Raw genomic sequence first — 27,397 nt, 5'->3', positions numbered from 1 at the left:
ACACCATGTCAATGTCTGACTGGAGGGAAGGTATTCACTGTGACACACCATGTCAATGTCTGACTGGAGGGAAGCTATTCACTGTGACACACCATGTCAATGTCTGACTGGAGGGAAGCTATTCACTGTGACACACAATGTCAATGTCTGACTGGAGGGAAGCTATTCACTGTGACACACAATGTCAATGTCTGACTGGAGGGAAGGTATTCACTGTGACACACAATGTCAATGTCTGACTGGAGGGAAGCTATTCACTGTGACACACCATGTCAATGTCTGACTGGAGGGAAGCTATTCACTGTGACACACCATGTCAATGTCTGACTGGAGGGAAGCTATTCACTGTGACACACCATGTCAATGTCTGACTGGAGGGAAGCTATTCACTGTGACACACCATGTCAATGTCTGACTGGAGGGAAGCTATTCACTGTGACACACCATGTCAATGTCTGACTGGAGGGAAGCTATTCACTGTGACACACCATGTCAATGTCTGACTGGAGGGAAGCTATTCACTGTGACACACAATGTCAATGTCTGACTGGAGGGAAGCTATTCACTGTGACACACCATGTCAATGTCTGACTGGAGGGAAGCTATTCACTGTGACACACCATGTCAATGTCTGACTGGAGGGAAGCTATTCACTGTGACACACCATGTCAATGTCTGACTGGAGGGAAGCTATTCACTGTGACACACCATGTCAATGTCTGACTGGAGGGAAGCTATTCACTGTGACACACATCTTTGTATACTGCATTCTTCTGTAATATCTTCTGAAGGGAGGATGAGAGCAACACTTTGACTTTTGGCAGTTTTTTGTTGTTGTTGTTGCAAACACTGGTTCACTGTGACGAGTTGATGAGCAAAACACTGACTGAGAGAAACAGACCTGTAGATATTATCATGCACCTGACTGATCACGGACATTAAATACAAAGAGCTGTGTGTGTACCTGTGTGTGTGTGTACCTGTGTGTGTCTACCTGTGTGTGTATGTACGTTTTAAACTGTGTGTGTGTGTGTGTGTGTGTGTGTGCTCATGTTCTGTACAGTTTGTAGTTTTGTGTCTTTAGAGAACAGATCTAATATTGATTGTACGCCTCAAAATTAATCATGTATTCTCTCCCGAGGTTGCAGTCTCCTCCCCTTCCTCCTCTAGGGCCTCTGTAATTGAACCGTGAGCCTGTAGCTCCTCCCCTCTCCCTGCGCGTGATAGGACCTCTATCCAGCGGCGCTGTAGCTCCTCCCCATCGGCACTGAAGTAGAGCGTAAGGTGGGATTGGCTGATTTTGAAGGCAAAGCGACGTTCCAGACGGTCACATGAATCAGGAAGGGAGACCTCGAAGCCAATCAGGGGTACAGAGCGCTGGGCTTTCACATCCTGGGTACACAGGGAAGGAAGAGGGCAGACAGAGATGACAGAGAGAGAGGACAGACAGAGATGACAGAGAGAGAGGACAGACAGAAAGGACAGACAGAAAGGACAGACAGAAAGGACAGATAGAGAGGACAGACAGAGAGGACATACAGAGAGGACATACAGAGAGGACAGACAGAGAGGACAGACAGAGGACAGACAGAGAGGACAGACAGAGAGGGCAGACAGAGAGGGCAGACAGAGGGGACAGACAGAGGGGACAGAGAGAGAGGACAGAGAGGACAGACAGAGAGGGCAGACAGAGGGGACAGACAGAGGACAGACAGAGAGGGCAGACAGAGAGGACAGACAGAGGACAGAGAGGGCAGACAGAGAGGACAGACAGAGAGGACAGACAGAGAGGACAGACAGAGAGGGCAGACAGAGGACAGACAGAGAGGACAGACAGAGGGGGCAGACAGAGAGGGCAGACAGAGGACAGACAGAGAGGGCAGACAGAGAGGACAGACAGAGAGGGCAGACAGAGGACAGACAGAGAGGACAGACAGAGGGGGCAGACAGAGAGGGCAGACAGAGAGGGCAGACAGAGAGGACAGACAGAGGACAGACAGAGGACAGACAGAGGGGACAGACAGAGGGGGCAGACAGAGGACAGACAGAGAGGACAGACAGAGGACAGACAGAGGGGACAGACAGAGGGGGCAGACAGAGAGGGCAGACAGAGAGGGCAGACAGAGGACAGACAGAGAGGACAGACAGAGAGGACAGACAGAGGACAGACAGAGGACAGACAGAGGACAGACAGAGGACAGACAGAGGGGACAGACAGAGGGGGCAGACAGAGAGGGCAGACAGAGGACAGACAGAGGACAGACAGAGGGGACAGACAGAGGGGGCAGACAGAGAGGACAGACAGAGGACAGACAGAGGGGACAGACAGAGAGGACAGACAGAGGACAGACAGAGGGGACAGACAGAGAGGACAGACAGAGGACAGACAGAGGGGACAGACAGAGAGGGCAGACAGAGGACAGACAGAGAGGACAGACAGAGAGGACAGACAGAGGACAGACAGAGGGGACAGACAGAGAGGACAGACAGAGAGGACAGACAGAGGGGACAGACAGAGAGGACAGACAGAGGGGACAGACAGAGGGGACAGACAGAGGGGACAGACAGAGGGGACATACAGAGAGGACAGACAGAGAGGACAGACAGAGGGGACAGACAGAGAGGACAGACAGAGGGGACAGACAGAGGGGACAGACAGAGGGGACAGACAGAGAGGACATACAGAGAGGACAGACAGAGAGGACAGACAGAGAGGACAGACAGAGAGGACAGACAGAGGGGACAGACAGAGAGGACAGACAGAGGGGACAGACAGAGGGGACAGACAGAGGGGACAGACAGAGGGGACAGACAGAGGGGACAGACAGAGAGGACAGACAGAGAGGACAGACAGAGAGGACAGACAGAGAGGACAGAGAGAGAGGACAGACAGAGGACAGACAGAGATGACAGACAGAGATGAATATTCCAAATCCAAAGTACATTGCTATGTTTTTTTAAACATTTTCTCCTTTTGTTGTGTTGTTTAAAATAATTGAAGTCTGTGCAACTATATTATGTAATAACATGTATAATAACTGTCTAATAGGGGTGTAATAACAGTCTAATAACAGTCTAATAGGGGTGTAATAACATGTATAATAACTGTCTAATAGGGGTGTAATAACAGTCTAATAACAGTCTAATAGGGGTGTAATAACATGTATAATAACTGTCTAATAGGTGTGTAATAACAGTCTAATAACAGTCTAATAGGGGTGTAATAACAGTCTAATAGGGGTGTAATAACAGTCTAATAGGGGTGTAATAACAGTCTAATAGGGGTGTAATAACAGTCTAATAGGGGTGTAATAACAGTCTAATAGGGCTGTAATAACAGTCTAATAGGGGTGTAATAACAGTCTAATAGGGGTGTAATAACATGTATAATATTAGCCACGGTAAAGTATTATCGAACTGATCTGAGGAACCCCGTATATGTTAACAGTCTAATAACATTCTAATAACAGTCTAATAGGGGTGTAATAACAGTCTAATAGGGGTGTAATAACAGTCTAATAGGGGTGTAATAACAGTCTAATAGGTGTGTAATAACAGTCTAATAGGGGTGTAATAACAGTCTAATAACAGTCTAATAGGGGTGTAATAACAGTCTAATAACAGTCTAATAGGGGTGTAATAACAGTCTAATAACAGTCTAATAACAGTCTAATAGGGGTGTAATAACAGTCTAATAACAGTCTAATAGGTGTGTAATAACAGTCTAATAACTGTCTAATAGGGGTGTAATAACAGTCTAATAGGGGTGTAATAACAGTCTAATAGGGGTGTAATAACAGTCTAATAGGGGTGTAATAACAGTCTAATAGGGGTGTAATAACATGTATAATATTAGCCACGGTAAAGTATTATCGAACTGATCTGAGGAACCCCGTATATGTTAACAGTCTAATAACATTCTAATAACAGTCTAATAGGGGTGTAATAACAGTCTAATAGGGGTGTAATAACAGTCTAATAGGGGTGTAATAACAGTCTAATAGGGGTGTAATAACAGTCTAATAACAGTCTAATAGGGGTGTAATAACAGTCTAATAGGGGTGTAATAACAGTCTAATAGGGGTGTAATAACAGGCTAATAGGGGTGTAATAACAGTCTAATAGGGGTGTAATAACAGTATAATAACAGTCTAATAGGGGTGTAATAACAGTCTAATAACAGTCTAATAGGGGTGTAATAACAGTCTAATAACAGTCTAATAGGGGAGTACTAACAGTCTAATAGGGGTGTAATAACAGTCTAATAGGGGTGTAATAACAGTTTAATAGGGGTGTAATAACAGTCTAATAGGTGTGTAATAACAGTCTAATAACAGTCTAATAGGGGTGTAATAACAGTCTAATAACAGTCTAATAGGGGTGTAATAACAGTCTAATAGGGGTGTAATAACAGTCTAATAGGGGTGTAATAACAGTCTAATAGGGGTGTAATAACAGTCTAATAACAGTCTAATAACAGTCTAATAGGGGTGTAATAACAGTCTAATAACAGTCTAATAGGGGTGTAATAACAGTCTAATAGGGGTGTAATAACAGTCTAATAACAGTCTAATAGGGGAGTACTAACAGTCTAATAGGGGTGTAATAACAGTCTAATAACAGTCTAATAACAGTTTAATAGGGGTGTAATAACAGTCTAATAGGTGTGTAATAACAGTCTAATAACAGTCTAATAGGGGTGTAATAACAGTCTAATAGGGGTGTAATAACAGTCTAATAGGGGTGTAATAAGAGTCTAATAGGGGTGTAATAACAGTCTAATAACAGTCTAATAACAGTCTAATAGGGGTGTAATAACAGTCTAATAACAGTCTAATAGGGGTGTAATAACAGTCTAATAGGTGTGTAATAACAGTCTAATAACAGTCTAATAGGGGTGTAATAACAGTCTAATAACAGTCTAATAGGGGTGTAATAACAGTCTAATAGGTGTGTAATAACAGTCTAATAGGGGTGTAATAACAGTCTAATAGGGGTGTAATAACAGTCTAATAGGGGTGTAATAACAGTCTAATAGGGGTGTAATAACAGTCTAATAGGGGTGTAATAACAGTCTAATAGGTATGTAATAACAGTCTAATAACAGTCTAATAGGGGTGTAATAACAGTCTAATAACATTCTAATAGGGGCGTAATAACAGTCTAATAGGTGTGTAATAACAGTCTAATAACAGTCTAAGGGGTGTAATAACAGTCTAATAACAGTCTAATAACAGTCTAATAGGGGTGTAATAACAGTCTAATAACAGTCTAATAGGTATGTAATAACAGTCTAATAGGTGTGTAATAACAGTCTAATAACAGTCTAAGGGGTGTAATAACAGTCTAATAACAGTCTAATAACAGTCTAATAACAGTCTAATAGGGCTGTAATAACAGTCTAATAACAGTCTAATAGGGGTGTAATAACAGTCTAATAGGGGTGTAATAACAGTCTAATAACAGTCTAATAGGGCTGTAATAACAGTCTAATAGGGGTGTAATAACAGTCTAATAACAGTCTAATAACAGTCTAATAGGGGTGTAATAACAGTCTAATAACAGTCTAATAACAGTCTAATAGGGGTGTAATAACAGTCTAATAACAGTCTAATAACAGTCTAATAGGGGTGTAATAACAGTCTAATAACAGTCTAATAACAGTCTAATAGGGGTGTAATAACAGTCTAATAACAGTCTAATAGGGGTGTAATAACAGTCTAATAACAGTCTAATAGGGGTGTAATAACAGTCTAATAACAGTCTAATAGGGGTGTAATAACAGTCTAATAACAGTCTAATAGGGGTGTAATAACAGTCTAATAACAGTCTAATAACAGTCTAATAGGGGTGTAATAACAGTCTAATAGGTGTGTAATAACAGTCTAATAACAGTCTAATAGGTGTGTAATAACAGTCTAATAACTGTCTAATAGGGGTGTAATAACAGTCTAATAACTGTCTAATAGGGGTGTAATAACAGTCTAATAGGGGTGTAATAACAGTCTAATAGGGGTGTAATAACAGTCTAATAGGGGTGTAATAACAGTCTAATAGGGGTGTAATAACAGTCTAATAGGGGTGTAATAACAGTCTAATAGGTGTGTAATAACAGTCTAATAACAATCTAATAGGTGTGTAATAACAGGTTAATAGGGGTGTAATAACAGGTTAATAGAGGTGTAATAACAGGTTAATAGAGGTGTAATAACAGGTTAATAGGGGGTGTAATAACAGGTTAATAGGGGGTGTAATAACAGGTTAATAGGGGGTGTAATAACAGATTAATAGAGGTGTAATAACAGGTCATCTCACCTGAGGAGCACCGTATATGTACAGGACCAGTGGTTCATTCTCTGGGATGACAAACCAGGCTTTCTGCCAGCCTCTGCCTGCTCCCTTCTCCATGTGGTGGAGGAAGCTACACATCACACTGTTCTCTGCAGCCACCGACGCCTGTTTCTGTAGACCACACACACATACATTGCGTTAGAGACCACTCTCCATTAATGTTGGGCAGCTTGTTCTTATTTTCCACAAGGGTAGTGTTTTACATTTACATTTACATTTAAGTCATTTAGCAGACGCTCTTATCCAGAGCGACTTACAAGTACATACATTCATACTTTTTTTGTACTTTGTACTTTTGTACTTTATATTTTATCCCTGACAAAAGGCCCGGGACTCCAGAATACTGTTCTATTTCATATATTTCTATCCTCTTGTCTTCCCTTGCTCTTTTAAGTACAGTTAAAAATGTGGAAAGTATATAACATAAATGCATGTATTTGGCTGAGTTTGGTATTGCATTTGACCAAGGCCTGTTGTCAGGACCTCCAGCACAACAAATCAAATCAAATGTTATTAGTCACATGCGCCGAATACAACAGGTGTAGGTAGACCTTACAGTGAAATGCTTACTTACGAGCCCCCTTACGAGCCCCAACAATGCAGTTTAAAAAAATACGGCTAAGAATAAGACATTTAAAAAAACAAGTAAATAAAGAGCAGCAGTAAAATAACAATAGCGAGACTATATATAAAGGGGGGGGGGGTACCGGTACAGAGTCAATGTGCGGGGGCACCGGTTAGATGAGGTAGTATGTACATGTAGGTAGAGTTTTTAAAGTGACTATGTATAGATGATAACAACAGAGAGTAGCAGCGGTGTAAAAGAGGGGGAGGGGGGGGAAATGCAAATAGTCTGGGTAGCCATTTGATTAGGTGTTCAGGAGTCTTATGGCTTGGGGGTAGAAGCTGTTTAGAAGCCTCTTGGTCCTAGACTTGGCACTCCGGTACCATTTGCCGTGTGGTAGCAGAGAGAACAGTCTATGACAAGGGTGGCTGGAGGTTTTTTAGGGCCTTGCTCTGACACCGCCTGGTATAGAGGTCCTGGATGGCAGGAAGCTTGGTGGCCCTACTGGGCGGAGGCCAAGCAGTTGCCATACCAAGCAGTGATGCAACCAGTCAGGATGCTCTCGATGGTGCAGCTGTAGAGCCTTTTGAGGATCTGAGGACCCAGAGCTAAATCAGAGCTAAATCTTTTCAGTCTCCTGAGGGGGAATAGGTTTTGTCGTGCCCGCTTCATGACTGTCTTGGTGTGCTTGGACCATGTTCGTTTGTTGCTGATGTGGACACTAAGGAACTTGAAGCTCTCAACTTGCTCCACTACAGCCCCGTTGATGAGAATAAGGGTGTGCTCGGTCCTCCTTTTCCTGTAGTCCACAATCATCTCCTTATTCTTGATCACATTGAGGGAGAGATTGTTATCCTGGCACCACACGGACGGGTCTCTGACCTCCTCCCGATAGGCTGTCTCATCGTTGTCCGTGATCAGACCTACTTAATGATGGTGTTGGAGTCGTGCCTGGCTGTGCAGTCATGAGTTAACAGGAGGTAGAGGAGGGGACTGAGCACGCACCCCTGAGGTGCCCCTGTGTTGAGGATCAGTGTGGCGGATGTGCTGTTACCTACCCTTACCACCTGGGGGCGGCCGGTCAGTCCCAGGGTCCTTAGCTTAGTGGTGAGCTTTGAGGGCACTATGGCGTTGAAAGCTGAGCTGTAGTCAATGAATAGCATTCTCACATAGGTGTTCCTTCTGTCCAGGTGGGAAAGGGCAGTGTGAAGTGCAATAGAGATGGCATCATCTGTGGATTTGTTGGGGAGGTATGCAAATTGGAGTGGGTCTATGGTTTCTGGAATAATGGTGTTGATGTGAGCCATTACCAGTCTTTCAAAGCACTTCATGGCTACAGACGTGAGTGCTACGGGTCAGTAGTGATTTAGGCAGGTTCTGTGTTCTTGGGCACAGGCACTATGGTGGTCTGCTTAAAACATGTTGGTATTGCAGACTCAGACAGGGAGAGGTTGAAAATGCCAGTGAAGACACTTGCCAGTTGGTCCTCCTGGTAATCCGTATGTCCCTGCGGCCTTGTGAATGTTGACCTGTGTAAAGGTCTTACTCACATCGGCTGTGGAGAGTGTGATCACACAGTCTCCCGGAACAGCTGCTGCTCTCATGCACATTTCAGTGTTATTTGGCTTGAAGCGTCTGGAAGGCTCGTGTCACTGGGCAGCTCTCGGCTGGGTTTCCCTTTGTAGTCTGTAAGGGTTTGCAAGCTCTGCCACATCAGACGAGCTTCAGAGCCGGTGTAGTAGGATTCAATCTTAGTCCTGTATTGACGCTTTGCCTGTTTGATGGTTCGTCGGAGGGCATAGCGGGATTTCTTATAAGCTTACGGGTTAGAGTCCCGCTCCTTGAAACCGGCAGCTCTAGCCTTTAGGTCAGTGCGGATGTTGCCTGTAATCCATGGCTTCTAGTTGGGGTATTTACATACGTCACTGTGGGGACGACGTCATCGATGCACTTATTGACGAAGCCAATGACTGATGAGGTGTACTCCTCAATGTCATCGGAGGAATCCCAGAACATTTCCAGTCTGTGCTAGCAAAACAGTCCTGTAGCTTAGCATCTGCTTCATCTGACCACATTTTTATTAATCTAGTCACTGGTGCTTCCTGCTTAAATGTTTTGCTTGTAAGCAGGAATCGGGTGGATAGTATTATGGTCAGATTTGCCAAATGGAGGTCGAGGGAGAGCTTTGTATGTATCTGTGAGGGGTGTAAAGGTGGTTCCCTCTGGTTGCACATTTAACATGCTGATAGAAATTTGGTTAAACGGATATAAGTTTCCCTGCATTAAAGTCCCTGGCTACTAGGAGCGCCGCCTCTGGATGAGCGTTTTCCTGTTTGCTTATGGCGGAATACAGCTCATTAAGTGCGGTCTTAGTGCCAGCCTCAGTCTGTGGTGGTATGTAAAACAGCTACGAAAAATACAGATAAAAACTCTCTAGGTTGATAGGGTGGTCTACAGCTTATCATGAGATACTCTACCTCAGGCGAGCAAAACCTTGAGACTTCCTTAGATATCGTGCACCGGGTGTTGTTTACAAATATACATAGACCACCGCCCCTTGTCTTACTAGACGCCGCTGTTCTATACTGCCAGTGCAGCGTATAACCAGCCAGCTGTATGTTGATAGTGTCTTCGTTCAGCCACGACTCCGTGAAGCATAAGATATTACAGTTTTGAATGTCCCGTTAGCAGTTAATCTTGCGTCTGGGTCATCGATTTTATTCTCCAAATATTGCACGTTTGCTAGCAGAATGGAAGGAAGTGGGGGTTTATTCGATCGCCTACGAATTCTCAGAAGGCAGTCCGCCCTCTGGCCCCTTTTTCTCAGCCCCCTCTTCACGCAAATCACGGGGATCTGGCCCTGTTCCTGAGAAAGCAGTATATCGTTCGCGTCGGCCTCGTCAGACTCATTAACTTCTTATGGCTGGGGGCAGTATTGAGTAGCTTGGATGAATAAGGTGCCCAGAGTAAACTGCCTGCTACTCAGTCCCAGAAGCTAAGATATGCATATCATTAGTATATTTGGATAGAAAACACTCTGGAGTTTCTAAAATTGTTTGAATGATGTCTGTGAATATTACAGAACTCATATGGCAGGCAAAAACCTGAGAAAAAATCTGAAATTTGTAGTTTTTCAACTCATCGCCTATCAAATAGACAGGGGGATATTGGTCATATTGCACTTCCCAAGGCTTCCACTAGATGTCAACAGTCTTTAGAACCTTGTTTGATGCTTGTACTATGAAGGAGGGGGGAATGAGGGCTCTTTGAGTCAGGGGTCTGGCAGAGTGCCATGAGCTGACCACGCGTGTTCACGTGAGAGTTAGCTTGCGTTCCATTGCATTTCTGAAGACAAAGGAATTCTCCGGTTGAAACATTATTGAAGATTTATGTTAAAAACATCCTAAAGATTGATTCTATACATCGTTTGACATGTTTCTACGGACTGTAACGGAACTTTTGGACTTTTCGTCTGCTCGCGACTCATGAATTTGGATTACTGGGCTAAATGTGCGAACAAAAAGGAAGTATTTGGACATAAATTATGGACTTTATCGAACAAATCAAACATTTATTGTGGAACTGGGATTGCTGGGAGTGCATTCTGATGAAGATCAAAGGTAAGTGAATATTTATAAAGCTATTTCTGACTTCTGTTGACTCCAACATGGTTTTGTCGTCTGAGCGCCGTACTCAGATTATTGCATGGTTTGCTTTTTCCGTAAAGTGTTTTTGAAATCAGACACAGCGGTTGCATTAAGGAGAAGTATATCTCTAATTCTGTGCATAACACTTGTATCTTATATTAAAGTTTATGATGACTATTTCTGTAAATTGATGTGGCTCTCTGCAAAATCAACGGATGTTTAAGAAGCAAAACATTACTGAACGTAACGCGCCAATGTAAACTGAGATGTTAGGATATAAATATGCACTTTGTAGAACAAAACATACATGTATTGTGTAACATGAAGTCCTATGAGTGTCATCTGATGAAGATCATCAAAGGTTAGTGATTAATTTTATCTCTACTTCTGCTTTTTGTGACTCCTCTCTTTGGCTGGAAAAATGGCTGTATTTTTCTGTGACTAGGTACTAACCTAACATAATCGTTTGGTGTGCTTTCGATCGTAAAGCCTTTTTGAAATTGGACACTGTGGTGGGATTAACAACAAGTTTATCTTTAAAATGGTGTGAAATACTTGTAGGAATTTTAATTATGAGATTTCTGTTGTTTGAATTTGGCGCCCTGCACTTTCACTGGCTGTTGTCAAATCGATCCCGTTAACGGAATCTTAGCCGATCTCAACCATAAGAGGTTAAAGGAAAAAGGATTCTGCCAGTCCGTGGTGAATAATCGTAGTCCTGATGTCCAGAAGTTATTTTCGGTCATATGAGACGGTAGCGGCAACATTATGTACAAAATAAGTTTAAAAAAATAAGTTACAAACAACGCAAATAAACGAATGAAAAACACAATTGGTTAAGTAAAACGACTGCCTTCTTCTCCGCCGCCATTTAAGTATCTGATGTATAGATATGTATTTAACCTCAGGTCTTATCTATCTATTATCACCTGCTAGCTGATCCCATCGACTTACAGTCTTTGTACTAACGCTAGTTAGCATTGGGTCGCTAGTTAGCATTGGGTCGCTAGTTAGAATTGGGGCGCTAGTTAGCATTGGGTCGCTAGTTAGCATTGGGTCGCTAGTTAGAATTGGGTCGCTAGTTAGCATTGGGTCGCTAGTTAGAATTGGGTCGCTAGTTAGCATTGGGTCGCTAGTTAGCATTGGGTCGCAAAACTCCCTCTAACTTTCTTCATACTGGACAAAGATACATGAACATGGTCTGACCCTGGGGAAGTAGATCAAATTAGGAAGTATCCCTTTTTCTACGGCAGTCAGGATCCTGTTATGTACCTCTAGTATTGACCGTCGTCTGTTTATGCTGCAGGTCAGGCTGGCGGGGGAGGGGGGAACCCCCACTAGGGTGGTGTAGCAGTCGATACACACCCTGTTAGCCCTGTTGTTGTCGTAGAGCAGACGGGCCCTGAACTCTGAACACTTTCCACACACCACCTGGGATACACAGAGAGAGGAGGTACACCTCCATAATGCTGTTAACATGCAGTACACCTGGGATACACAGAGAGCTCAGGTGTAGGAGACAAGAAGCAGTTCACTGACGACAGGCCATTGATGGAAAACTAGGTGCATCCTCTTCAATATCAGAATAAATAGTAACAATTTACTCAAGACAACCCTACTTTCTCAGCAGTTTACTGGGGACATGGGCGTAGTAAACAGAGAGACTAGGACTGAAGACATGGAAGGAGTAACAGACAGACTAGTACTGGAGACATGGAAGGAGTAAACAGAGAGACTAGGACTGGAGACATGGAAGGAGTAACAGACAGACTAGGACTGGAGACATGGAAGGAGTAAACAGAGAGACTAGGACTGGAGACATGGAAGGAGTAACAGACAGACTAGGACTGGAGACATGGAAGGAGTAACAGACAGACTAGGACTGGAGACATGGAAGGAGTAACAGACTAGGACTGGAGACATGGAAGGAGTAACAGACAGACTAGGACTGGAGACATGGACGGAGTAACAGACAGACTAGGACTGGAGACATGGAAGGAGTAACAGACAGACTAGGACTGGAGACATGGAAGGAGTAACAGACAGACTAGGACTGGAGACATGGAAGGAGTAAACAGAGAGACTAGGACTGGAGACATGGAAGGAGTAACAGACAGACTAGGACTGGAGACATGGAAGGAGTAACAGACAGACTAGGACTGGAGACATGGAAGGAGTAACAGACAGACTAGGACTGGAGACATGGAAGGAGTAACAGACAGACTAGGACTGGAGACATGGAAGGAGTAACAGACAGACTAGGACTGGAGACATGGAAGGAGTAACAGACAGACTAGGACTGGAGACATGGAAGGAGTAACAGACTAGGACTGGAGACATGGAAGGAGTAACAGACAGACTAGGACTGGAGACATGGAAGGAGTAACAGACAGACTAGGACTGGAGACATGGAAGGAGTAACAGACTAGGACTGGAGACATGGAAGGAGTAAACAGAGAGACTAGGACTGGAGACATGGAAGGAGTAACAGACAGACTAGGACTGGAGACATGGAAGGAGTAACAGACAGACTAGGACTAGAGACATGTTAGGAGTAACAGACAGACTAGGACTGGAGACATGGAAGGAGTAACAGACAGACTAGGACTGGAGACATGGAAGGAGTAACAGACAGACTAGGACTGGAGACATGGAAGGAGTAACAGACAGACTAGGACTGGAGACATGGAAGGAGTAACAGAGAGACTAGGACTGGAGACATGGAAGGAGTAACAGACAGACTAGGACTGGAGACATGGAAGGAGTAACAGACTAGGACTGGAGACATGGAAGGAGTAACAGACAGACTAGGACTGGAGACATGGAAGGAGTAACAGACAGACTAGGACTGGAGACATGGAAGGAGTAACAGACTAGGACTGGAGACATGGAAGGAGTAAACAGAGAGACTAGGACTGGAGACATGGAAGGAGTAACAGACAGACTAGGACTGGAGACATGGAAGGAGTAACAGACAGACTAGGACTGGAGACATGGAAGGAGTAACAGACAGACTAGGACTGGAGACATGGACGTAGTAACAGACAGACTAGGACTGGAGACATGGAAGGAGTAACAGACAGACTAGGACTGGAGACATGGAAGGAGTAACAGACAGACTAGGACTGGAGACATGGACATAGTAACAGACAGACTAGGACTGGGGACATGGAAGGAGTAACAGACAGACTAGGACTGGAGACATGGAAGGAGTAACAGACAGACTAGGACTGGAGACATGGAAGGAGTAACAGACAGACTAGGACTGGAGACATGGAAGGAGTAACAGACAGACTAGGACTGGAGACATGGAAGGAGTAACAGACAGACTAGGACTGGAGACATGGACGGAGTAACAGACTAGGACTGGAGACATGGAAGGAGTAAACAGACAGACTAGTACTGGAGACATGGAAGGAGTAACAGACAGACTAGGACTAGAGACATGGAAGGAGTAACAGACAGACTAGGACTGGAGACATGGAAGGAGTAACAGACAGACTAGGACTGGAGACATGGAAGGAGTAACAGACAGACTAGGACTGGAGACATGGACGTAGTAACAGACAGACTAGGACTGGAGACATGGAAGGAGTAACAGACAGACTAGGACTGGAGACATGGAAGGAGTAACAGACAGACTAGGACTGGAGACATGGAAGGAGTAAACAGAGAGACTAGGACTGGAGACATGGAAGGAGTAACAGACAGACTAGGACTGGAGACATGGAAGGAGTAACAGACAGACTAGGACTGGAGACATGGAAGGAGTAACAGACAGACTAGGACTGGAGACATGGAAGGAGTAACAGACAGACTAGGACTGGAGACATGGAAGGAGTAACAGACAGACTAGGACTGGAGACATGGAAGGAGTAACAGACTAGGACTGGAGACATGGAAGGAGTAACAGACTAGGACTGGAGACATGGAAGGAGTAACAGACAGACTAGGACTGGAGACATGGAAGGAGTAACAGACAGACTAGGACTGGAGACATGGAAGGAGTAACAGACAGACTAGGACTGGAGACATGGAAGGAGTAACAGACAGACTAGGACTGGAGACATGGAAGGAGTAACAGACAGACTAGGACTGGAGACATGGAAGGAGTAACAGACTAGGACTGGAGACATGGAAGGAGTAACAGACAGACTAGGACTGAAGACATGGAAGGAGTAACAGACAGACTAGGACTGGAGACATGGAAGGAGTAACAGACAGACTAGGACTGGAGACATGGAAGGAGTAACAGACAGACTAGGACTGGAGACATGGACATAGTAACAGACAGACTAGGACTGGAGACATGGAAGGAGTAACAGACAGACTAGGACTGGAGACATGGAAGGAGTAACAGACTAGGACTGGAGACATGGAAGGAGTAACAGACAGACTAGGACTGGAGACATGGAAGGAGTAAACAGAGAGACTAGGACTGGAGACATGGAAGGAGTAACAGACAGACTAGGACTGGAGACATGGAAGGAGTAACAGACAGACTAGGACTGGAGACATGGAAGGAGTAACAGACAGACTAGGACTGGAGACATGGAAGGAGTAACAGACAGACTAGGACTGGAGACATGGAAGGAGTAACAGAGAGACTAGGACTGGAGACATGGAAGGAGTAACAGACAGACTAGGACTGGAGACATGGAAGGAGTAACAGACTAGGACTGGAGACATGGAAGGAGTAACAGACAGACTAGGACTGGAGACATGGAAGGAGTAACAGACAGACTAGGACTGGAGACATGGAAGGAGTAACAGACAGACTAGGACTAGAGACATGGAAGGAGTAACAGACAGACTAGGACTGGAGACATGGAAGGAGTAACAGACAGACTAGGACTGGAGACATGGACGGAGTAACAGACAGACTAGGACTGGAGACATGGAAGGAGTAACAGACAGACTAGGACTGGAGACATGGAAGGAGTAACAGACAGACTAGGACTGGAGACATGGAAGGAGTAACAGACAGACTAGGACTGGAGACATGGAAGGAGTAACAGACAGACTAGGACTGGAGACATGGAAGGAGTAACAGACAGACTAGGACTGGAGACGTGGAAGGAGTAAACAGAGAGACTAGGACTGGAGACATGGAAGGAGTAACAGACAGACTAGGACTGGAGACATGGAAGGAGTAACAGACAGACTAGGACTGGAGACATGGACGTAGTAACAGACAGACTAGGACTGGAGACATGGAAGGAGTAACAGACAGACTAGGACTGGAGACATGGACGGAGTAACAGACAGACTAGTACTGGAGACATGGAAGGAGTAAACAGAGAGACTAGGACTGGAGACATGGAAGGAGTAACAGACAGACTAGGACTGGAGACATGGAAGGAGTAACAGACTAGGACTGGAGACATGGAAGGAGTAACAGACAGACTAGGACTGGAGACATGGAAGGAGTAACAGACAGACTAGGACTGGAGACATGGAAGGAGTAACAGACAGACTAGGACTGGAGACATGGAAGGAGTAACAGACAGACTAGGACTGGAGACATGGAAGGAGTAACAGACAGACTAGGACTGGAGACATGGAAGGAGTAACAGACAGACTAGGACTGGAGACGTGGAAGGAGTAAACAGAGAGACTAGGACTGGAGACATGGAAGGAGTAACAGACTAGGACTGGAGACATGGAAGGAGTAACAGACTAGGACTGGAGACATGGAAGGAGTAACAGACAGACTAGGACTGGAGACATGGACGAAGCAACAGACAGACTAGGACTGGAGACATGGAAGGAGTAAACAGACAGACTAGGACTGGAGACATGGAAGGAGTAACAGACAGACTAGGACTGGAGACATGGAAGGAGTAACAGACTAGGACTGGAGACGTGGAAGGAGTTCGCTTGTTGGGGTGGAGGGGAGTGAACAACATTTCAACCAATGAAAGTCAAGGTACAGCTCAAAACCCCAAACTCTCACTCAATAGTGATCAAAATGTTCATCTTAATTTTATATATATGAATACTTTTTTTCAATCAAGAGTTTTTAAAATTGAGGAGTAGAGCGACTGACTGACATAATCAGGTCACTTGTACATAACATCATGACTTTCATTGGAAACGTACGTGTCCACAGGCTTTGCAGTGGTGACGTCTCTTGGTGATGGAGTTGAACGGCTCCTGGCACTTCATACACAGAGTCACCTCCTTCTCACGGATCGGTGTGGGGGCACGCTTCCCCAGCTCGGAACAATTCTGAGAGAGAAAGTAGATTGGAAGAGAGACAGACAGAGAGAGAGGGAATGAGTGAGAGAAGGAGAGATGTGTGAGAGAGAGGTAATGAGTGAGAGAAGGAGATATGTGTGAGAGAGGGAATGAGTGAGAGAAGGAGAGATGTGTGAGAGAGAGGGAATGAGTGAGAGAAGGAGATATGTGTGAGAGAGAGGGAATGAGTGAGAGAAGGAGAGATGTGTGAGAGAGAGGGAATGAGTGAGAGAAGGCGAGAAGTGTGTGAGAGAGAGGGAATGAGTGAGAGAAGGAGAGATGTGTGAGAGAGGGAATGAGTGAGAGAAGGAGAGATGTGTGAGAGAGAGGGAATGAGTGAGAGAAGGAGAGAAGTGTGTGAGAGAGTGGGAATGAGTGAGAGAAGGAGAGAAGTGTGTGAGAGAGAGGGAATGAGTGAGAGAAGGAGAGATGTGTGAGAGAGGGAATGAGTGAGAGAAGGAGAGATGTGTGAGAGAGAGGGAATGAGTGAGAGAAGGAGAGATGGTGTTAGATGTTAGGGGTTAAGGGTTATGCTGGGGTTAGATGTTAGGGGTTAAGGGTTATGCTGGGGTTAGATGCTAGGGGTTAAGGGTTATGCTGGGGTTAGATGTTAGGGGTTAAGGGTTATGCTGGGGTTAGATGCTAGGGGTTAAGGGTTATGCTGGGGTTAGATGTTAGGGGTTAAGGGTTATGCTGGGGTTAGATGTTAGGGGTTAAGGGTTATGCTGGGGTTAGATGCTAGGGGTTAAGGGTTATGCTGGGGTTAGATGCTAGGGGATAGATGGTAGCCTGGTGTTAGATGTTAGGGGTTAAGGGTTATGCTGGGGTTAGATGGTAGCCTGGTGTTAGATGTTAGGGGTTAAGGGTTATGATGGGGTTAGATGTTAGGGGTTAAGGGTTATGATGGTGTTAGATGTTAGGGGTTAAGGGTTATGCTGGGGTTAGATGCTAGTGGTTAAGGGTTATGCTGGGGTTAGATGCTAGGGGTTAAGGGTTATGCTGGGGTTAGATGCTAGGGGTTAAGGGTTATGCTGGGGTTAGATGCTAGGGGTTAAGGGTTATGCTGGGGTTAGATGCTAGGGGTTAAGGGTTATGCTGGGGTTAGATGCTAGGGGTTAAGGGTTATGCTGGGGTTAGATGCTAGGGGTTAAGGGTTATGCTGGGGTTAGATGCCAGGGGTTAAGGGTTATGCTGGGGTTAGATGCTAGGGGTTAGATGGTAGCCTGGTGTTAGATGTTAGGGGTTAAGGGTTATGCTGGGGTTAGATGCTAGGGGTTAAGGGTTATGCTGGGGTTAGATGCTAGGGGTTAAGGGTTATGCTGGGGTTAGATGCTAGGGGTTAGATGGTAGCCTGGTGTTAGATGTTAGGGGTTAAGGGTTATGCTGGGGTTAGATGCTAGGGGTTAAGGGTTATGCTGGGGTTAGATGCTAGGGGTTAAGGGTTATGCTGGGGTTAGATGCTAGGGGTTAAGGGTTATGCTGGGGTTAGATGCTAGGGGTTAAGGGTTATGCTGGGGTTAGATGCTAGGGGTTAGGGGCTAGGGGTTGCGTTGTATCTTACAGGTGAGTTGGGAGGAGTGTAGTCCTCATCTCGGAGAGAGCAGTTGAGATGGTGGAACGTGGCTACCGTTTGTTCATGTCTCTGAATGGTGGCCTGGATAGCCTGAGAGAGAGGAGGAACAGACGACATGTTAAATGACAACGTCTCTGCTGGATTGACGTGTTATCTGATGACACACACACACACACACACACACACACACACACACACACACACACACACACACACACACACACACACACACACACACACACACACACACACACACACACACACACACACACACACACACACACACACACACAGCCTAGGACCAAACCACATAAACACAAAATCTCCCTTCGCCACACCATCGCCGTTCACACCAGATAAAACCAAGGTAAGGAAGTGAAGGAGACATGCTCATTAATATGGATGAATACAGAGTTGTTATGTGGAGAGCGGAAGCTGAAATAGTGGGAGCTGAGATAGTGGGAGCTGAGATAGTGGGAGCTGAGATAGTGGGAGCTGAGATAGCGGGAGCTGAGATAGCGGGAGCTGAGATAGCGGGAGCTGAGATAGCGGGAGATGAGATAGCGGGAGCTGAGATAGCGGGAGCTGAGATAGCGGGAGCTGAAATAGCGGGAGCTGAAATAGCGGGAGATGAAATAGCGGGAGATGAAATAGCGGGAGATGAAATAGCGGGAGATGAAATAGCGGGAGCTGAAATAGCGAGAGCTGAAATAGCGAGAGCTGAAATAGCGGGAGCTGAAATAGTCTAAGTTGAGATAGTGGGAGCTGAGATAGCGGGAGCTGAGATAGCGGGAGCTGAGATGGCGGGAGCTGAGATGGCGGGAGCTGAAATAGCGGGAGATGAAATAGCGGGAGATGAAATAGCGGGAGATGAAATAGCGGGAGCTGAAATAGCGAGAGCTGAAATAGCGAGAGCTGAAATAGCGGGAGCTGAAATAGTCTAAGTTGAGATAGTGGGAGCTGAGATAGCGGGAGCTGAGATAGCGGGAGCTGAGATGGCGGGAGCTGAGATGGCGGGAGCTGAAATAGCGGGAGCTGAGATAGCGGGAGCTGAGATAGCGGGAGCTGAGATAGCGGGAGCTGAAATAGTCTAAACTGAGATAGTCTAAACTGAGATAGTCTAAACTGAGATAGTCTAAACTGAGATAGTCTAAACTGAGATAGTCTAAACTGAGATAGTCTAAACTGAGATAGTCTAAACTGAGATAGTCTAAACTGAGATAGTCTAAACTGAGATAGTCTAAACTGAGATAGTCTAAACTGAGATAGTCTAAACTGAGATAGTCTAAACTGAGATAGTCTAAACTGAGATAGTCTAAACTGAGATAGTCTAAACTGAGATAGTCTAAACTGAGATAGTCTAAGGTGAGATAGTCTAAGGTGAGATAGTCTAAGGTGGAATTCTGAAGTATTTACCTGGATCCAGTCCTTCTTCTCTTCTTCAGTCCTACACAGGACAACAACAACGTATTAGGTGTTGAGCTTAAACACCTACATTTGAGCCAAGTATTCTTTGAGAAGTGTGTCAGATGCTAGAAGCCGAGTTAGAAATGGTTTTAAACTACTCAAAAGCATGTTTTTTTTTTTTTTTTTTAGTTTTGTACGGAATTGTAAAAGAAAATCCTTTCAAATATACAGTACCAGTCAAAATTTTGGACACACCTACTCATTCTTAGGGTTTTCTTTATTTTTTACTGTTTTCTACATTGTATAATAATAGTGAAGACATCAAAACCATGAAATAACACATATGGAATCATGTAGTAACCAACAAAGTGTTAAACAAATCTAAATATATTTTATATTTGAGATTCTTTAAAGTCGCCATCCTTTGCCTTGATGACAGCTTTGCACACTCTTGGCATTCTCTCAACCAGCTTCATGAGGTAGTCACCTGGAATGCATTTCAATTAACAGGTGTGCCTTCTTAAAAGTTAACTTGTGGAATTTATATCCTTCTTAATGCGTTTGAGCCAATCGGTTGTGTTGTGACAAGATAGGTGTGGTATACAGAAGATAGCCCTATTGGTAAAAGACCAAGTCCAAGAACAGCAAAGAGCAAAAACAACAGTCCATCATTACTTTAAGACATGAAGGTCAGTCAATCTGGAAAACTTCAAGAACTTTGAAAGTTTCTTCAAGTGCTGTCACAAAAAGCATCAAGCGCTATGATGTAACTGTCTCTCATGAGGACCGCCAGCCCAAATAAATGCTTCACAGAGTAAGAGACACATCTCAACATCAACTGTTCAGATGAGACTGTGTGAATCAGGCCTTCATGGTCGAATTGCTGCAAACTACTAAAGGACACCAATAATAAGACGAGACTTGCTTGGGCCAAGACACACAAGCAATGGACATTAGACCAGTGGAAATCTGTCCTTTGGTCTGATGAGTCCAAATTTTAGATTTTTGGTTCCAACCGCTGTGTCTTTGTGGGATGCATAGTGGGTGAACGGATGATCTCCGCATGTGTGGTTCCCACCGTGAAGCATGGAGGAGGAGGTGTGATGTGTGGGGGTGATTTGCTGGTGACACTGTCAGTGATTTACTTAGAATTCAAGGCACACTTAACCAGCATGGCTACCACAGCATTCTGCAGCGATACGCCATACCATCTGGTTTGCGCTTAGTGGGACAATAATTTGTTTTTCAACAGGACAATGGCACGCTCAGCATGTGGGAACTCCTTCAAGTCGGTTGGAAAAGCATTCCTCATTAAACTGGTTGAGAGAATGCCAAGAGTGTGCAAAGCTGTCATCAAGGCAAAGGGTGGCTACTTTGAAGAATCTAAAATCTAAAAATAATTTTAATTTGTTTAACACTTTTTTGGTTACCACATGATTCCATATGTGTTATTTCATGGTTTTGATGTCTTCACTATAATTCTACAATGTAGAAAATACATTAAAGACTGTAAAATCTGTTCCCTGGTATTCCCACGCATAACAGAGAGACACGTGATCATTTCCAAATGTAAGTAAGGTTTAAACTTCTTTTGTTTAGTCAAATATTATATCTGTTTGGGCTACAAATAATTTGTAATTATATTCCTGGCCCGTGATCATCCGCTCACGAAAAAATAGGCCCGCGGATGATCCCTGGGCTAGGGTGTAGAGTTAGGGTTTATGCTGGGATTAGAGACTAGGGGATAGGTAGTAGGCTGGGGTTAGTGGCTAAGGAAAGGGGTTAGGGGTTATGCTGGGATTAGAGGCTAGAGGTTATTCTGGGATAAGAGGATAGGAGGTAGGGGTTATGCTGGGATTAGAGACTAGGGGATAGTGTAATGGCTTTCTTCCAGGGGTGAAGGAGAGGACCAAAGTGCAGCGCGGCTAGTGTTAAACATGTTTAATATAATAACACTTGAACACTACAAACAACAAACAAAATAACAAACCGTGAAAACCGAGACAGTCCTATCTGGTGCAGAACAAACACAGAGACAGGAAACGAACACCCACAAAACACCAGTGAAACCCTGGCTGCCTTTGTATGACTCTCAATCAGAGACAAACGATACACACCTGTCTCTAATTGAGAATCATACCAGGCCGAACACAAAACCCCACATAGAAATAGAAAACCTAGACTAACCCGCCCAACTCACGCCCTGACCAACTAAAACAAATACATAACAAAGGAAAACAGGTCAGGAACGTGACAGATAGGTAGTAGGCTGGGGTTAGTGGCTAAGGAAAGGGGTTAGGGGTTATGCTGAGATTAGAGGCTAGAGGTTATTCTGGGATAAGAAGATAGAGGGTAATGGTATTATGATGGGGGGAGGGGTTATTCTGGGATAAGAGGATAGGGGGTAGTGGTATTATGATTGGGGGAGGGATTATTCTGGGATAAGAGGATTGGAGGTAATGGTATTATGATGGGGGTAGAGGTTATTCTGGGATAAAAGGACGTGCTTCTACACCTGCATTGCTTGCTGTTTGGGGGTTTTAGGCTGGGTTTCTGTACAGCACTTCGAGATATTAGCTGATGTACGAAGGGTTATATGAAATAAACTTGATTTGATTTGATTTGATAGGGGGTAGTGGTATTATGATTGGGGTAGAGGTTATTCTAGGATAAGAGGATAGGGGGTAGTGGTATTATGATGGGGGTAGTGGTATTATGATGGGGGTAGGGGTTATTCTGGGATAAGAGGATAGGAGGTAGGGGTTATGCTGATTAAAGATTACGCTGGGGTTATAGGCTATAGGGTAGGCGTTACGCTGGGGTTACAGATTATGCTGGGGTTATAGGCTATGGGGTAGGCGTTATGCTGGGGTTACAGATTATACTGGGGTTACAGATTATGCTGGGGTTACAGATTATGCTGGGGTTACAGATTATACTGGGGTTACAGATTATGCTGGGGTTACAGATTATGCTGGGGTTATAGGCTATGGGGTAGGGGTTATGCTGGGGTTACAGATTATGCTGGGGTTATAGGCTATGGGGTAGGGGTTATGCTGGGGTTACAGATTATGCTGGGGTTATAGGCTATGGGGTAGGGGTTATGCTGGGGTTACAGATTATGCTGGGGTTATAGGCTATGGGGTAGGGGTTATGCTGGGGTTACAGATTATGCTGGGGTTATAGGCTATTGGGTAGGGGTTATGCTGGGGTTACAGATTATGCTGTGGTTATAGGCTATAGGGTAGGCGTTACGCTGGGGCTACAGATTATGCTGGGGTTATAGGCTATGGGGTAGGCGTTATGCTGGGGTTACAGATTGTGCTGGGGTTACAGATTATGCTGGGGTTATAGATTACGCTGGGGTTATAGGCTATGTGGTAGGTGTTATGATGGGGTTACAGATTATGCTAGGGTTACAGATTACGCTGGGGTTACAGATTATGCTGGGGTTATAGGCTATGGAGTACGGGTTTTACTGGGGTTACAGATTATGCTGGGGTTAGTCCTGGAGTAAAACATTGAAATAAGTATTCCGTCTCCCCTCACCTGGCCTGTAGTTCTAGTGATCGTTGTTTTCCAGACACCAGGAAGGTCCTGGGCACGTTAACACTGCTGCTCTCCTTCAGCTGTAAGAAGAAAAGAAGGAAACGCACAGGACATCACTCAGCTGATCACAGCTTCATACAGCAGGCAGTTATTACAGAGCACTATCAAACATGGTGCTGTAGCATTCCTCCTGTGTTGGAAGAGCCTTAGCATGCCCACTATTCCCTATGTAGTGCACCCACTTTTGTCCAGAGCCTAGTGCACCATGCAGGGAATAGGGTGCATTTTCAGATTGGCATTAAAGTGGTAACAGTAGCGAACTAACCTCCATCCCATCCACGTTGATCCTGGCTCTCACCCCAAACTTCTGACCAATCAGCCTCAGTTTAGGGACGCAGTACAATAACCTATCATTGAACTGCAGAAAGATAAAGACAGAGAGAGAGAGAGATAGAGAGAGGAGGGAGGGAGGGAGGGAGGGAGGGAGGGAGGGAGGGAGGGAGGGAGGGAGGGAGGGAGGGAGGGAGGGAGGGAGGGAGAGAGAGAGAGGAGGCGGGAGGGAGGGAGAGAGAGAGAGTTGGGGTTACAGACGTACACATAGACGTACACATAGAGGACACACGCCAAGAGGACTTACATCCAGACCACAGCACCCCCAGACACATCCACACCCCCACCCCAACCAATCAACACCCCCCCACATCAACCATGCCCACACCCCATTTAGGCCCCCTCAGATCAGACCTATGCCACTCCTGCCCACCCCATGCACCCCACCCCCGCAAAGAGGGCATCAACATGGAAGTCACACATACGCCCAGGTAGTGAGCGGGCAAACAGGCCTAACCCCCACTCTTACACTCGCCCAAGCCAACGGCATGTACCAGATGCTCAGCAGGCTCTGCTCAAACTTACTGGCCTGAGGCCAAACCATGACCAACAACATTGGACACTTTATGGAACAAAAAGCCTTCACTATATCATCCTGGAATATCCAAGGCCTGAGGTCATCTGCCTTTGGCCTAAAGAGCAAGAACCCGGACTTCACCAAAGAAATCGGTAATGCAGACATTGTCATCCTGCAAGAAACCTGGTATAGAGGAGACGGACTCACTGGTTGCCCTCTAGGTTACAGAGAGCTGGTAGTCCCATCCACCAAACTACCAGGTGTGAAACAGGGAAGGGACTCAGGGGGAATGCTAATTTGGTATAGAGCAGACCTAACTCACTCCATTAAATTAATCAAAACAGGAACATTTTATATTTGGCTAGAAATTCAAAAGGAAATTATCTTAACAGAGAAAAATGTCATCCTGTGTGCTACCTATATCCCCCCACTAGAATCCCCATATTTTAATGAAGACAGCTTCTCCATCCTGGAGGGGGAAATCAATCATTTCCAGGCCCAGGGACATGTATTAGTCTGTGGCGACCTAAATGCCAGAACTGGACACGAACCTGACACCCTCAGCACACACGGGGACCTGCCTGCAGGTGACAGCATTCCCTCCCCCATATGCCCCCCTAGGCATAACTATGACAACATAACCAACAAAAACGGGTCACAACTCCTGCAGCTCTGTCGCACGCTGGGTATGTACATAGTCAATGGTAGGCTTCGAGGGGACTCCTATGGTAGGTTCACCTATAGCTCATCTCTTGGCAGTAGTACTGTAGACTACTTTATCACTGACCTCAACCCAGAGTCTCTCAGAGCGTTCACAGTCAGCCCACTGACACCCCTATCAGATCACAGCAAAATTACAGTCTACTTGAACAGAGCAATACTCAATCATGAGGCATCAAAGCCAAAGGAACTGAGTAACATTAAGAAATGCTATAGATGGAAGGAATGCAGTTTGGAAACCTACCAAAAAACAATTAGGCAACAGCAAATCCAATCCCTTTTAGACAACTTCCTGGCTAAAACGTTCCACTGCAATAGTGAAGGTGTAAACTTGGCAGTAGAAAATCTTAACAGTATATTTGACCTCTCAGCTTCCCTATCAAATCTAAAAATCTCAAATAGAAAACCGAAGAAAATGAACAACAATGACAAATGGTTTGATGAAGAATGCAAAAATCTAAGAAATAAATTGAGAAACCTGTCCAATCAAAAACATAGAGACCCGGAAAACCTGAGTCTACGCCTTCACTATGGTGAATCACTAAAACAATACAGAAATACACTACGGAAAAAGAAGGAACAGCATGTCAGAAATCAGCTCAATGTAATTGAAGAATCCATAGACTCTAACCAATTCTGGGAAAATTGGAAAACACTAAACAAACAACAACACGAAGAATTATCTATCCAAAATGGAGATGTATGGGTAAACCACTTCTCCAATCTTTTTGTCTCTATAACAAAGAATAAAGAGCAAAAACATATACATGATCAAATACAAATACTAGAATCAACTATTAAAAACCACCAGAACCCACTGGATTCTCCAATTACCTTGAATGAGTTACAGGACAAAATAAAAACCCTCCAACCCAAAAAGGCCTGTGGTGTTGATGATCAAATATACAGACAACAAATTCCAATTGGCTATACTAAAACTCTTTAACATCGTCCTTAGCTCTGGCATCTTCCCCAATATTTGGAACCAAGGACTGATCACCCCAATCCACAAATGTGGAGACAAATTTGACCCCAATAACTACCGTGGAATATGCGTCAACAGTAACCTTGGTAAAATACTCTGCATTATCATTAACAGCAGACTCGTACATTTCCTCAATGAACAATGTACTGAGCAAATGTCAAATTGGCTTTTTACCAAATTACCGTACAACAGACCATGTATTCACCCTACACACCCTAATTGACAACCAAACAAACCAAAACAAAGGCAAAGTCTTCTCATGCTTTGTTGATTTCAAAAAAGCCTTCGACTCAATTTGGCATGAGGGTCTGCTATACAAATTGATGGAAAGTGGTGTTGGGGGTAAAACATACGACATTATAAAATCCATGTACACAAACAACAAGTGTGCGGTTAAAATTGGCAAAAAACACACACATTTCTTCACACAGGGTCGTGGGGTGAGACAGGGATGCAGCTTAAGCCCCACCCTCTTCAACATATATCATATATAACATATATATCAACGAATTGGCGCGGGCACTAGAACAGTCTGCAGCACCCGGTCTCACCCTACTAGAATCCGAAGTCAAATGTCTACTGTTTGCTGATGATCTGGTGCTTCTGTCACCAACCAAGGAGGTCCTACAGCAGCACCTAGATCTTCTGCACAGATTCTGTCAGACCTGGGCCCTGACAGTAAATCTCAGTAAGACCAAAATAATGGTGTTCCAAAAAAGGTCCAGTCGCCAGGACCACAAATTCCATCTAGACACCGTTGCCCTAGAGCACACAAAAAACTATACATACCTCGGCCTAAACATCAGAACCACAGGTAACTTCCACAAAGCTGTGAACGATCTGAGAGACAAGGCAAGAAGGGCATTCTATGCCATCAAAAGGAACATAAATTTCAACATACCAATTAGGATCTGGCTAAAAATACTTGAATCAGTCATAGAGCCCATTGCCCTTTATGGTTGTGAGGTCTGGGGTCCGCTCACCAACCAAGATTTCACAAAATGGGGCAAACACCAAATTGAGACTCTGCATGCAGAATTCTGCAAAAATATCCTCCGTGTACAACGCAGAACACCAAATAATGCATGCAGAGCAGAATTAGGCCGATACCCACTAATTATCAAAATCCAGAAAAGAGCCGTTAAATTCTACAACCACCTAAAAGGAAGCGATTCCCAAACCTTCCATAACAAAGCCATCACCTACAGAGAGATGAACCTGGAGAAGAGTCCCCTAAGCAAGCTGGTCCTAGGGCTCTGTTCACAAACACAAACACACCCCACAGAGCCCCAGGACAACAGCACAATTAGACCCAACCAAATCATGAGAAAACAAAAAGATAATTCTTTCCAATGTGTCAAGTAATTAACAAAAAAACAGAGCAAACTAGAATGCTATTTGGCCCTAAACAGAGAGTACACAGTGGCAGAATACCTGACCACTGTGACTGACC

General features: G+C 44.7%; 1 protein-coding gene across 2 annotated transcripts in view; it reads right to left on the bottom strand.

Moving 5' to 3' along the window:
- Positions 1–662: 662 nt before the first annotated feature.
- fgd1 (FYVE, RhoGEF and PH domain containing 1) overlaps positions 663–27,397 on the bottom strand; it is a 131,063-nt gene continuing 104,328 nt past the window's right edge. For both annotated transcript variants that reach the window (XM_055891059.1, XM_055891060.1), the window contains exons 10-17: positions 23,658–23,750; positions 23,333–23,412; positions 19,793–19,823; positions 18,365–18,466; positions 16,666–16,794; positions 11,836–11,994; positions 6,316–6,462; positions 663–1,392 (exon numbers count right to left, since the gene is read on the bottom strand). In XM_055891059.1, coding sequence (XP_055747034.1) covers positions 1,123–1,392; positions 6,316–6,462; positions 11,836–11,994; positions 16,666–16,794; positions 18,365–18,466; positions 19,793–19,823; positions 23,333–23,412; positions 23,658–23,750 — 1,011 coding nt within the window. In that variant the 3' untranslated portion in view covers positions 663–1,122. The remainder of the gene's footprint in view (positions 1,393–6,315; positions 6,463–11,835; positions 11,995–16,665; positions 16,795–18,364; positions 18,467–19,792; positions 19,824–23,332; positions 23,413–23,657; positions 23,751–27,397) is intronic.

This window comes from Salvelinus fontinalis, chromosome 31, assembly GCF_029448725.1.
Source record: "Salvelinus fontinalis isolate EN_2023a chromosome 31, ASM2944872v1, whole genome shotgun sequence".
Lineage (NCBI taxonomy): Eukaryota > Metazoa > Chordata > Actinopteri > Salmoniformes > Salmonidae > Salvelinus > Salvelinus fontinalis.
The sequence above is the reverse complement of the archived record's forward strand: the minus strand, read 5'-3'. Positions and strand labels throughout refer to the sequence as shown.